At 43.6% G+C, this 12824-nt stretch overlaps 4 protein-coding genes across 6 annotated transcripts in view; 3 read left to right on the top strand and 1 right to left on the bottom strand.

Annotated features, from left to right (window-relative positions):
* Positions 1-12824, top strand: part of LOC142898253 (uncharacterized) — a 38790-nt gene that overhangs the window by 14730 nt on the left and 11236 nt on the right. The window lies entirely within an intron of this gene.
* dscc1 (DNA replication and sister chromatid cohesion 1) lies at positions 376-3368 on the top strand. Its single transcript, XM_076041100.1, has 9 exons — positions 376-712; positions 874-1042; positions 1153-1287; positions 1503-1593; positions 1676-1814; positions 1989-2041; positions 2142-2296; positions 2549-2697; positions 2791-3368. The coding sequence occupies exons 1-9, from the start codon at positions 537-539 to the stop codon at positions 2900-2902; spliced, it is 1179 nt and encodes a 392-aa protein (XP_075897215.1). The 5' UTR covers positions 376-536; the 3' UTR covers positions 2903-3368.
* Positions 3937-7285, top strand: LOC142898254 (uncharacterized). The gene is made up of 3 exons (XM_076041103.1): positions 3937-4377; positions 4881-4986; positions 5896-7285. Exons 1-3 carry the CDS (start codon positions 3937-3939, stop codon positions 6081-6083), a joined length of 735 nt encoding a protein of 244 aa, XP_075897218.1. The 3' UTR covers positions 6084-7285.
* LOC142898251 (carboxypeptidase Q-like) overlaps positions 7094-12824 on the bottom strand; it is a 6057-nt gene continuing 326 nt past the window's right edge. Inside the window, exons 1-11 of one of the 3 annotated variants that reach the window (XM_076041096.1) lie at positions 12692-12722; positions 12228-12366; positions 11700-11909; positions 11469-11585; positions 10967-11174; positions 10650-10857; positions 9528-9639; positions 9025-9116; positions 8821-8916; positions 8425-8530; positions 7094-7704 (exon numbers count right to left, since the gene is read on the bottom strand). In XM_076041096.1, the coding sequence (XP_075897211.1) occupies positions 7544-7704; positions 8425-8530; positions 8821-8916; positions 9025-9116; positions 9528-9639; positions 10650-10857; positions 10967-11174; positions 11469-11585; positions 11700-11909; positions 12228-12366; positions 12692-12709 (1467 nt within the window). In that variant the 5' untranslated portion in view covers positions 12710-12722 and the 3' untranslated portion in view covers positions 7094-7543. Of the gene's footprint in view, positions 7705-8424; positions 8531-8820; positions 8917-9024; positions 9117-9527; positions 9640-10649; positions 10858-10966; positions 11175-11468; positions 11586-11699; positions 11910-12227; positions 12367-12691; positions 12723-12824 lie in introns of those variants that run through there. The other 2 variants (XM_076041097.1, XM_076041099.1) reach the window with 2 other exon arrangements.

The following is a 12824-nucleotide window of genomic DNA, read 5'->3' as shown; positions in this document are numbered from 1 at the left end:
TTTAATAAACGCAGTAACGTTTCAAAAGCAATAGGTGGAAAATGTTGTTTGAAAAAAAAAAATGTTGTTATTTTGTTTTCCATTCATTACATGATATCGACTAGGAGTTTCCGCACGGGAGTATTTTGACGTTACACCCCAACGCGATCAGCTCGGACTGGTCTGGACCGTTCCTCCTGTAAACGGCCCAAAAACTCATGAAATACACCGTTTGTGCGTTTCTCTTTTGTGTTTCGAAGTGCTCACATTTTACACGTATTTCTTTTATTTATTTACTTTGTGGAGTAAACCACACACGGTAGAACTTTAACAGCCGAAAGAGGGCAGCAGCGATTCAACCGGAATTGTTTCCTGCGAGGACGAAGAAGAAAAATAGACGTCACATCCTTACCGAGGACTGAAGCGCGGGTAATTCTTTTCTGTCAGAGCTGTTGTTCGTGTTTGTTTAGAACAACGTTTGTGGAGACTTCGTTCATTACTCAGAGCAGTTATCATTAATTGGTCGGAGCTCCTTGAGCCAGACTTTAGCTTCACGGATGGAAACGAGAACTTTAGAGGAAGTTCAGGCCACACTGCAGATCGCCAAACTGAAAGAGGAGGATTTGCAGACAACGATCCACTGTCTGTCTTACGGGGACAATGTCTCGTCGGCAGATTATTGCTTGATGGAGCTGGACGACACACTGTGCAAACACATAGAGGCTGGGCAAAGGTAACGCTTGTTGTAGTTTTGTAGGATGTGTCAACTTTAGCACATCGAGATGAAAATGAGTTTCATACTCGATATTCGCTCGAACATTCTAAGAGGTTATATTTGGAGTATAGGCGAACATCCGAAATTATATACGAAATTTGTTTTCTTTTCTTTTTCAGTCTGGTCATTCGAGGTGATAAGGAGGAACGGACCGTACTCTGCAGCGGTGACAAGACCTATGATCTCAAGATAGCCGACACTTCGAACCTGCTGCTGTTTGTACCTGGTTGCAAAACACCCGACCAGCTAACTGACAGTCAGAATGGCCCTCATGTTGTCCACACTCAGGTGTGTGAATGCCGGCCAGATATCCTGCAAAACATTCACAACAACAGCTTAATGTATTTATGTGTGCAGCAGCTCAATTGCAATAATTATTATGTTGTATTTCTGCGTAGATCTGGGGATTTTCTAACAGCTACTGGGAACTGAGGAAAACGCGACCTAAACTGAAGAAACTGAAGCAGATTTTAATGGAGAATCCTTATGAAGGACCAGCTATAAGAGGGCAGGAGGAGAATACGGAAAACAGGGTAAAAAATATTATTAACACAAGTGTATTTAATGATACTATGCCAATTGAAGAGGGACAAAAACAATCTTATCTTTATTTCTCCAATTTTCTTTCAATATGTGATAAAATCATTAATATCTCACTAGGTATGAGAACCATCGTTAACTTGGCTTTTACTGAACGAGACATATTTTTAATCTGAATCTCATCAAAGAATTTTTCTTCTGTTTCCAGTACACAATGCAGGACCTGCTCGACAGGATTCAGGCCAGTGAAGAAGAGCTAATGAGCCATTTGGAGACCATCCATGCCTGTCAGATAGATGGTAAATATTTTTTGTTCTTACATAATAACAGCATGTTAATGAACTGGACATTTTTCACTAAGATTTTATCTCCCGTTTCCAGGATACTGGCGGATGCTGGAATTTGACTATGAGATGAGGTTGCTCGGTCATGTGACTCAGTTGGTGGATTGTGAGTCGTGGTCATTTGATAAAATTCCCCTCCAAACTTGTCTGGAAGAATTAGCTCCACTGGAACCCAAGTAAGTCGGTGTCAGTGGTCAATCAAATCGACAGATGAACGTGCGCAATCAAGCATATGTAGCGTCATGAAATTGCTTTCATGAAACAATGTGACTATCCCAGCATATCTTTTATGCCTGCTCCATCAGTGAAACCTCATCCATCCTCATTTCAATAACTGCTGTCGTTCACAGAGAGATGATTGAGCACTGCTTAAACTGTTATGGGAACCGCTTTACAGAAAACGGTACACAAATACATCTACCCACACTAAATACCAAAGTCTTCCGTAAATCCCTCACAAATACCAGTACACAACTCTGACTGTATCTCCATCACGTTCGCAGACAAGGTTTTCTATGCGCTCCACGAGGATAAAGTGTGTCGGGGCGTTGCACTGATGCTGCTGCAGAACGCTGTCAAGTTCAACCTGAAGGATTTTCAGGAGGTTTGGCAGCAGAGTGTCCCAGAGGGCATGAGCACAAGACTGGATCAACTAAAGGTCAGCGTTCACTTTTCTTATATGTAGAGTTAAAATCACTACTGTACATTAAAAAAAAAAAAAAAAAAAAAAAAGACCAGATGCTTTTTCATGTTGTTGTTTTTTTTTATACTTTTCAAGTCTGAATTCAGTCCATCTTATGAAATGCAACAACAGGAAAAAAATCTCAAAACTTTCTTAATAATAATGCTTATAAATAAGCAACTTCCTTCCAGCCCGGACGTCGTTCTGACATTTTTTTCAATGATTCAGAGTGTGGCCCTGGTGGACCGAACCTCCCGCCCTGAGAGCATCAGCCTCCTGCGGGTGGAGGAGCTCCCAGAGGAGCCACTGGAGCGCTTCAACCAACTCTTCACAATCAGGGAGAAGTGGACAGAAGACGACATCACGCCTTACATACAGTAGGTGTCGTACGTTACAAATGGCATGGATCTGTCTGGTTGAATGACAGCGGTAGTTTATTGACCACTCTGTGTGTCCTCTCTGTCCTTCAGGGATTTATGTGGGGAGAAACAGACCAGCGGCGCCCTCCTCACCAAATATGCTCGCTCGTCGCTGCTGAATGGTGTCAAAGTCTTTAACTCGAGGAGGCCTGTGGCTACATGATCGTGTCCACAGGGAGAATGTTAACTTCATCTATTTGTTCTTTCCTGATTGGCCTTTTCAATTGTGGAAATCATTGTACAGATTTGTAAAATATGTTTAAAAAAAAAAAAGTCTTCTGTTATTCGTATTCTGAAATTGACAAGTTTAGATGACTTGGACTTTTTCTATGAGTATAAAAAGCAAACAGAAAGTATTGCTTTGTGGTTTTAAAGTGGAACAGCTGAATATCCAGGGTTTGACAGTGGTCAAGAATGTGACGATTGCTGATTATAGAAAACGATTTGCACATCTTTCGTTTAGTTGGTCGCTTCATTTGGAGCCTTTGTGCTTCCAGTACAGTTTCACTAGTACAGGGGTTGGCTTTGGAAAATAAATAATGAGTATTTAATAAAAATGTATTTTGGTTGGTTGATTTCTAAATTTGAAGAGTATGCTGATCTTGTCTAATCTAAGCATAACACGTTTTTTTTTTAAGCAAACAAAAACAAAACCTGTTACTCGTAGTATGCATCACAACCACTGATGTTCCACACCTGTCTTGAACTTCTTCTTTTTTTTAACCAAGGTAGAACAACTATGGAGAATTCTAAGAAAAGAAAAGTGTCTAAAGAAAGCAGAACGTTTTAAGGCTATTCTTTCATTTTAAATGTCAAAAGGCTTTTGGCTCCAAGTGTTTTCTTTTCTGACGTAACAACGTCGACACTTCTGGAGGAGGCGGGAAAAGTTACCGGATGTTTACTTCGGGAATGGCAGCTGGTTTCCGCTAGAGAGCTTGACGACGCTCTTCTCCTGTATAACGGCAACAGCAACAAGTCAGTCTGTAATAATGGCTAAGAGTTCACACGGCACCACAACAGACAGAGTTTAAACCAGTCAGTTTGGAGCGGGGAGGCGCTTTCGCCAAATAAACTCCAGACGCATCATTCCAGCAAGACGTATGACGTAATAGGCATGCGCCGTCTCCTTAGAGGAAGTGACACATCTGGTACCTGACAGGCAGCTGAGTGTCCATCATCAACATCAACATCATCGTCATGTCAGCGCACAATTATTGCCGTTTCTGCAAGAGAAACTTGTTCATCAACGGCAACTACCAGAACACCAAGAAGATCTTCGACCGGAAGCCGTCGCTGGGGGACGACAAGAGCACCTACCACCGGCTGAAGGAGCTGGGCTTGCCGCTGTGTCTAGACAGGTCTCGCTCGTTCCGAATGTGTAGGGGCTGCTTTCGCTCGCTGGGGAAGATCGAGTATTATTTCGCCCTGTTTAAGAGGTGGGTCGAAGGGGAGCGAGAGAGGGAGAGGGGCGTTCAAGGGACGACTTCTTCCGGCGAAGAGCCCCGGCTGCCCTGCGAGCCTGGCGGGGAGGACGAGTTCGAGGAGCCCGCACCTCGGTGTCCCTCACCCCGGTCACATCCATCTCCAGCCGGCTGCCCCGATCCAATCCTCGCCGGCAGTCTGGCCAGTGTGGCGGAGGTGTGTTCTTAAAAACAAACAAACAAACAAACAAAACACAAAACTACAGCTACAATCTTAAACCTTCGGTGACTATTTGCACCTCGATGCACAGCATCTCAGCAACGCGCATTCACAGGTAGCAAGATAACGGAGACGTGAAATAAATGAATCTCATGAATTTTTGAGTAAATAAATAAATAAATAAATAAATAAAATAAAATAATTTGAATTTGAGGCGCCTTGTTACTGGACCACGTTTTTATTATTGAAATGTTAAATGTTAATTTGATTATTCAATTATTGAAGAAGATACGTTTCTGAAGAAGTATATGTACATAAATGTGTGTGTGTGTATATATGCATATATATGTACTGTATATATATACATATATACATATATATATACATATATATATATATTTATATATGTATATGTATATTTGTATGTGTTTGTTTGTTTGTTTGTTCTTTTATGATAAGAGTTGCCCATAACCTCACTGTTTGCCTGTTTTGCTGTTTAGCAATCCGCTAAAGGCACTTGCACAATTTTGCCAAAAATGACCCCTGTGAGATCTGTAGCCTGCCAGACCGCCGTCCTAAAGGCCAAGGCTCCACACCGAAGTAAAGGTTAGTGCTAATCAGCGCCTAACCAGTTACCCGGCAAGGCCTTCTCTGCTGGTCCAAACACACTTAGAAAACCACATTTTCCCATAAATGTGAAAATAAAGTCACTCTCCGTAGTTTATTTTCACACCACACATCCACTTGGTTGCATCGCTTTCATTGTTGTATATTATAGTAGAGCTTTTATCCAATTATAGTTCATCCAGCTTGTGTTGTAAGGTTCTATAAAATCTGCCCGAGGCCTTCATAATTGACACAGCAGGCTCCCGTCCGCTGTAAGCGAATGCATCACTGTCAGTTGTGACAGCCAATCAGATCTCGAGTGTGCGACGCCAAGACCAGCTAGCTGACTTTACGCTGAACTTCACACGAACACGCCCTGTGATTGGATAAGCCCCAAGAACCTTAAAGACTGAACTCAACCCAGAGATCGAGTTGCCACCACGACGGACCCACGATGGATGAAGGAGGATATAAAGATTTAGTTGCAGAATCATCTAAAATGTATAATGTAAAACTTATTAAAACTTTTGTTGAGGAATTAAATGCTCTGGAAACTACGTATTGCTCAACTAGTTCCCCTCTTTGGACTTTAAAGCTTCAGTGTCATATCGGGGGTCATAGTAATTTAGGGCGGACTAAGTATGATGCTGCCATAGTGACGCAACATCTAAGAATTTTGACCTGCTGTGCTTACACGATGCAAAAGTGACAATGCAATTTGGGGCCCACTATTTATATAATATTTATATGAGAAGGGAATTTCATTTTTGACACATGGGTGAACTGTTTTGGGAGAGACATGAGCTTCTGCAGGCAGAAGCACCAAGAGTGTTGAGAACGTCTGGTCTGTTTAAAGAAATCCTTCATCTTTTTCTGTTGTTCTCTTTTTTTTTCTTGCATTTGCTGAAGCCACCCAGGTGAGGAGGTCCTGCAGAGACTGTGGGGTGGGCACAGTCACTTTCCCCCTGGACAGCCCGTTACTGCTGCTGCAACCCACCACGGTGAAGAGACCTCGACCCAGTGTGTCAGATGAGGACGGGGGTTCCCCTCTAAAGCGCTGCTTCTTAGCAGCGACGCCTTTAAAAACGGAGGACTGACAAACTCTTGGTTCTACATCCTGGACAACTCGCTGTGCTCTATACTTTTTGCTCCTCCCCAAGGTGGCACCCTTTTCTCATGAACTTGGAAAAAACTTTGGAGGCTGCAGCTCCGTATGTATGTTACGTTTAAATGCCCCCTAACAAAGATGAGAGCAAGACGTGAAAGACCAGCTGCCCTGCTGGTCCTGCTGGAAGACATGGCTTTTCAACAAAGTGTTGGGGATCTCAAGGCAACATAGATTGCATATTAAAAAGCATTCATGTTTCGGTTTGAAGCTTTAAAAATAGTTGTTGTTTTTTTTGGGGGGGGGGGGCAGACATAAAAGTTCTGTGTAAAATATATTTATTTTTGGAAAAAAAATAGAATATTATCAAAACGACCCCCGAGATTATGTTCCGTCACATTACATTCTCATGTCTGAAAATCTCATGTAGTAGTCGAGTTATTTCAATAATTTTTATTTTATGTACAAAAGAAAGGCAACTGATTGGCTGCTCTAAAATTCGGATGTATTACAATTATTAAAAAAAAAACAAAAAAACAAAACATTTAAAATGTTACTCATAGGTAAAAGCCCATATAAGGCGACCTTGGCCCCTTTGAAAAATCTCGTCTGGAGTGTGTGTGTGTGTGTGTGTGCGCGCGCTGGTAAACCTGCACAGTCTGTGCGATTCTTCACAGACTAAATTGTGATTGATCATCGCTGGACATTGGCTCATGGTTGCACAGCTGTTTCCACACAGTCTTCACTGGCTGACTAACCCAGGCATCACAACCCTGGAGTACTGACCTCACCGGATGTGCGTGTGTGTGTGTGTGTGTGTCCCCTTATTTTTGCATCCTTATCGAAACGATCTCTTCCTCTTTGACTCTTTACTCATCTAACACCCCAGATTATTCTGCTGAATGAACTTTGCATCTTATTTGTCATGTTTACTTATGTTCCTCTTTCAGCCACAGGAGACACGAGTTAATGTCTAAGAAAAAGGAAATGGGATTGTGGGTGTTGAAAGAAAAGTATTTATTGATGTTGCAGTTCAGAAACTTCCTATGAATGTTGTATCAGATTAAAAGCAGAAGATTGAGCACAATGACTAAAAAAATAAAAAAAGTTAGAAAAAAGAAGCTTAAGATAAACTTATGTACAACTATGCAACAGTCCGCCCTGATAAAAATCACTGAATCACTGAATCAGACTTGAACTAAAAATCACAGTGTCACAAGTGTTCACTTCTTGCCTGGTTGAATTGTACAACTTTTCGAAAACTTCTCAGAGATGCCGTCCCTCTCACACATGTTATAAATACACACATGTATACATGTGTCTATATTTATTTGGACACAATTATCTCATTGTTTGATTGTGTCGTGTTTCCAATGAAACGCTTCACAGTGAACCTCACTATATTGGTCAAAGTTGTTGTAGCCTAGCCTTCATCCCTAGCTAACTAGCTAGCTACCTGGGCAGCATGTCCTCCAGGTCTGCCACCACGTACGCCACCACAGCCCACAGCGCAGAGCAGAGGTTCATCTCTCCAGGGTCCTGGACAGTCATGGTGTCGCCTTCGCTGTGATGGAACCAGAAGTAGCGGCTATCGGCCACGTGGAGGCTGGCACCTGATAGAGGGAGAAGATGCAATACAAGTTGCATTCGTTGACTGTACTCAACTAGTTTAAATACACGAAACGTTCATCAAGAATCTTGTACCCGAGGAGTTTGGAACATTGTCAATAGGCATAAAACCAGGTGCCTCCCATTCACCTGGGGATAAAAACTGATACAAGGCTATTTATTTTTTCGATATGTCATTACCAAACACACCACTTTTTATGTAAAACTTCCTCCTAAAACTATCTAGCAATGTATTTTCTGTACACTGCACTTTCAATTCTTCCTTTTGAATTTTATTTTATTTTTTTTTACCAAAGGGGGATTTCTCTTCAAGCTCCCACTTCAGCTTCGAAAGTATCACTACCAGCATAATCACAAACAAAACAAGCGTTCTTTCTTTCTTTTTTTTTTCTTAAGGAAAAAAACAAATAAATATAACTTCTGCAAACAGAGTCCTGCCTTCTCAATGTCTTTTTTCAGTGTCCAAAACCACCTAAACTTTGCACATATATATACTGTATACACATTCAGAATGTTTTACCGAGTTCAGTTCAGTCTGCGGCAAAAGTATTAGTGGGGATGTAATTCTGTAATTCTGTGTACACAGCCCTCTCAACAGGGAGGAAGTTAATATACCTCAACCAAAGAATGAGTTGAGCTCCTCTTTCCGGTTCCTGGAATTATGAAAGAGAAGAAGAACCACTTCAGAGAGAAATTGGCCTCACCTGGGACTCCTGCTCGCATCCACGAAGAGATATCCGTCCCCTCTGCGTAGCCTTCCAGTTTGGTTGTATTGAGGGGAGCCAACAGCTTGACCACTTCCTGCATCACCTGTTGATTCAGAGACGACTGCAGCTCAGGAGGCCAGTTTGACACAGGCGCCAACAACCCAGGTGCAACTGTTCCAACATGTAGAAACGTTCCTTCACACAAACATAATAAAACTATTGCGTAAACTCCAAGTAAGGCTCTAATACAAATGTTGCACAAAGCTTTTCTTGTGTCCGAAGGAATCATAATGATCTCTCAGCATCATTTAGATATTAAAATTTGAATAAATACTGGTCTTTCAAAAAAGAAAGAAAGAGAGAGAGAAGGAAAGAAAGAAAGAAGGGGCCTACCTTTTGTGCTGCAGCGCTCCCAGCAAACTGCAGAGCCACTGGGGCGAATGTCCCCAAGTCAGACTCCATGACCAGGTCAAAGTTGGTCAAGTTAACCTTGACAGGGGCAGAAAAGAGGGAAACTCACTTTGTAGCAGAGAAAACAGAGACACACACTTTGAGAGTACACTTCTTATGGGTGTGTGTGGAGGCACAAAGCAGTACCTTGTGTAGATTGTAGTACTGCTGCGCTCCGACTCCCCCCTGCTCCTCGGCCGTCCACAGCACCGCTCGCAGGGTTCTTCTAGGACGCAGACCTGAAGGTGGACAGCCAGCCGATTGAACAGCCAGGAAAATGAAAAGCCAGCATGTATGGTGGATTGAAGACAGAGCGACGAAACACAAAGTGTGTCTCTGAGATGTGATGTGTGTGACGGACACAATGAAACGACACAGACACCTCGTCACGCTGACCTTGCTTGTGTTTCCCTACAGTTAGTAGTTGTTGCAGTTCAAAACTACAGGAAATAACAGAACACTCCCTCAAACTGAACACCAACTGCGCGTCTCAATGTGAAAAACAGGTTAAAAAATGAAGTCTGTGATTAACTTGGTTGACAGTTGATGGCCTCTGATGCTCATGTACTTCGATTTGGGTTTTTCACTGAGTCGTTTCTTCCCTCTGCACGATTCACTGGGGGTGGCACTGCGCTTTGTGCGTCTATTACCCAGGTCCTTGATGAGTGACAGGGCCTCCCAGGAGATCATGGCTCCACCGCCGTCATCCATGGCGCCCTGGCCAACGTCCCAACTGTCCAAATGGCCGCTCAGCAAAACCACCTGGCACCAAAGGTAACATAAGTCCAAACACAATGGGTTACCCTCCGAATTGGATCTGTGTGAATCGGCCACAAAAACCCCATGAGCACAGAAAACTCAGTACACAAAGACAAAGAATAGCACGGAACACGTTGAAGGCGACAGCTGCATTTCCAAGAATATTACTGGCTGAGATTACCGTCAGCTGACCTGCTGTTCCCTCTTGCGAAACCCCTCACTGACCTGAGCAAGTCCTGACATTCTGTAGCCTTTCAAACTTCAATAAATCAATCAATCAACTTTCATTTATACAGCGCGAAATCAAAACCAAAGGCATCTCAAAGGGGTTTGTACGATCAAAGGAAACACAATTGGGCCCCATAGCAAACTTAAAATGAAGGGGGCGGGGGGGCGTATCTGGTTTTAAGCAGAAAAGAGGAAGAAAGAATATTCGAATTAAAAATACAAATTGCGGAAGTGAAGTTCAGCAGAATGAAGTCTGAGCAGTGCAGTATCCTCCGGTTTGGAAATGAGTCACAAAACCACAAATGTACACCCATCTGTGAACACACGGGCCTGTGAACTTTTTACATCCGGCCCGCCAAAGTTGAAGAAATTATATTAATAGTAAGTAAGTCATAAAATAGCTACTGTATTTCATCCATTTTTTCGGTGTTTTAAGAGTCCTTTCAATAAGGAGCTAAATACGGTGGGGCTTCAAAAGACACATATAAACGTTTTTGTTCATTTTCAGTTGACATTAAAGCACATGTTTTCTAGATAACTCATGATGTATATATTTTTTTGTCATATGAGATGGGTCACCAAAACACTCCATCCCTCTGCTGCTGCTCCGGTCCCCTCTGTCAAATTTTTAGAACCCCTTGCTCAGGCCGAGACCCAAATTAGAAACGTGAGACTGGAAGCTAATAATAGAGCCCCTCCGCAGAGTGGGACATCTGTCTCCAATAGAGCTCTTTGGAATTCTGGCCACTTTAGGGAGTTGAGAACAGAAATGAGGCGGCTTTCACCTGATCAGGGTGCTGCCAGCCTTTTATCTCGGCCACGGTGTTGAAGGAGTCGGCGTCGGGCAGCGTCACGGCCCCCATGGTGAGTCTGACCACGATCTTCTGACCCCTCTGGGCCAGACGCCACATCAGCTCGGCGTCCTCCACCGTGATGCAGGCGGTGGGGATGCGCTTCACCCCATCCTGGTAGTCCTGCCAGCCAGTGTGAGGACTTGAGAGGGAGACACCAGTGGAGCAAATGTTGTAGTTCTGTAGAGTTCACTACTAAAACCATTGTCAGTAAAACAGACACTTGGCGCGAACCTGAAGCAAGCACCTACCTGTTGATGGAGAAGGGCGTGACGGATCGGATGAGCGTGGCCACGGCTCCCACTTTGGCGGCCTCGGAGGCGCCGTAAGCGCGGTAGGCCACCGTCTCCCCGTAGCTGATGAAGGGCTGGTTGAACACCACCACCTTGCCCGCGGCCGAGGAGCCTCTGAGCTTCAGCTCCTCAAACGACCTGACAACCATCACCTCCGCCTGGATGCCTGCACACGGCAGAGAGCCACAGTCCACTTCCATTTTACGAGTATGAGTAGAGTATTCAACCTCGATATTGGTACCGATACCTGATACCCCATACTGATATTGGTGTAATGGTATCAGCACGTACTTTACAGGTAGGAGTAGAGTACTTAATCCCAGTATTGGTAGCGATACCTGATGCTGGTTTCAGTGTCGTGGTATTGGCATGTAGTAGAGTAGAGTACTCAACCTTGGTATCGGTATCGGTGCAATCCCTAGCCAAAATCATCAACCATTATACTGGCAGTGACCTTTACCTCCAGGTGGCGTTCCAACGCTGCTTCCCAGTCCAAGTATCGCCAGACTTTTGGCCCTGGGCTCAATCATCTCTGCACTCTCCTTGCCTCTCACCCAGTGAGGAATTTTAACTGGCTCTGGAGGGAAAGACAGCAAGGCCAAAGTTTTTATTTATTTATTTATTTATTTACAAATTCATGAAATCTAGTCAGATCTGATCAATCCTCACATCCTGGAATCTGTCAGCTCACCCAAATGAACATCCAGCCCATCCTGCGTCATTGCACTGTACATGTATTTGATCGCCATCTCCAGGCTGTGTGAGCCGCTGACTCGGTTGCCGATGGTGTCGGTGAAGCGGGCCAGGCGATCGTACGAGCGGTTCTGGGCAGCTCCAAACACGGCCAGGTCGATGATCTGCTTGGCCACGTCGGCGTATGCTGCTACCTCTGCTGATACTTCTGGTCGTGGGATTGAAAAATGAAAACACAGGTTTTGTTCAATCAGAACTTCAGGGAAGTCTTTTGTCATTGAGTTGGTGGTTTTACTTGTGTCACTCAAATCAGTGGTGAAGTCACTAAAAACAGCTGAAGAAATGTATTTGTTGATAATTCAAGACTTTTACAAAAGCCCGTTTCAAAACATCTGCTGTTTGTCGAGGCTTCAGAACTCCTGGTGAAGGAACTGTGAGTGACACCTGAAGTTCATGAACAAACATCCATGTTTGTCCACACAGTACTCTGTATTATGACTGCATGTTTGAAGCGGGGATACCTAACCTTTCTTTGCAGGGTGATTGTCTCCAGCGGTGGAACTGAACACCCGACCCGTGTGAGGCCGACTGTCACATGGATGTGACAGCATGACGAGAAGTAGGAAAATGCCAGAGAGGGAAAAGGATCCATCTTTCTGAGGCATCTGGACAGGACAAACAAAACACCTTTAAAGAAACCTCTCATCTCTGCTTAGACAAAAAAAAAAAAAAAGTCTGATTATTAGCTATGCCCTAATACAAATGTAATATAAAACAGTGTGCGTGTGAAAATACAATGCAATTTATGTATAATACTTTTTATTCATCAACATTCTTGGTTTCCCCTTGCCAATCCAGAATATCCTAGCAAGAGACAGTCTGGAGTCAATCCAGCCAATGAGCAGTAGTCATAGAACGGGTCTTGAGCACGTTGGTGGAGAATTAAATAACTCCGTCGGCAGAATCAATAGTCAGAAGTGTTGAACTAACATAACTAACGAAAGTCATCCCGCGAAAATGGACACATCCACTGCCGTGGTTTTAGTGAACTGGCTGGCGTCCAACTTCGCAAAAATAGAGGAAACCCCGGAGACGAAAGCAAACCGGAACTGATACATCGACC

The sequence above is a fragment of the Nelusetta ayraudi genome, unplaced genomic scaffold (assembly GCF_046127955.1).
Source record: "Nelusetta ayraudi isolate G7.1 ecotype Tasmania unplaced genomic scaffold, CSIRO-AGI_Nayr_v1 ptg000063l, whole genome shotgun sequence".
Lineage (NCBI taxonomy): Eukaryota > Metazoa > Chordata > Actinopteri > Tetraodontiformes > Monacanthidae > Nelusetta > Nelusetta ayraudi.
The sequence above is the reverse complement of the archived record's forward strand: the minus strand, read 5'-3'. Positions and strand labels throughout refer to the sequence as shown.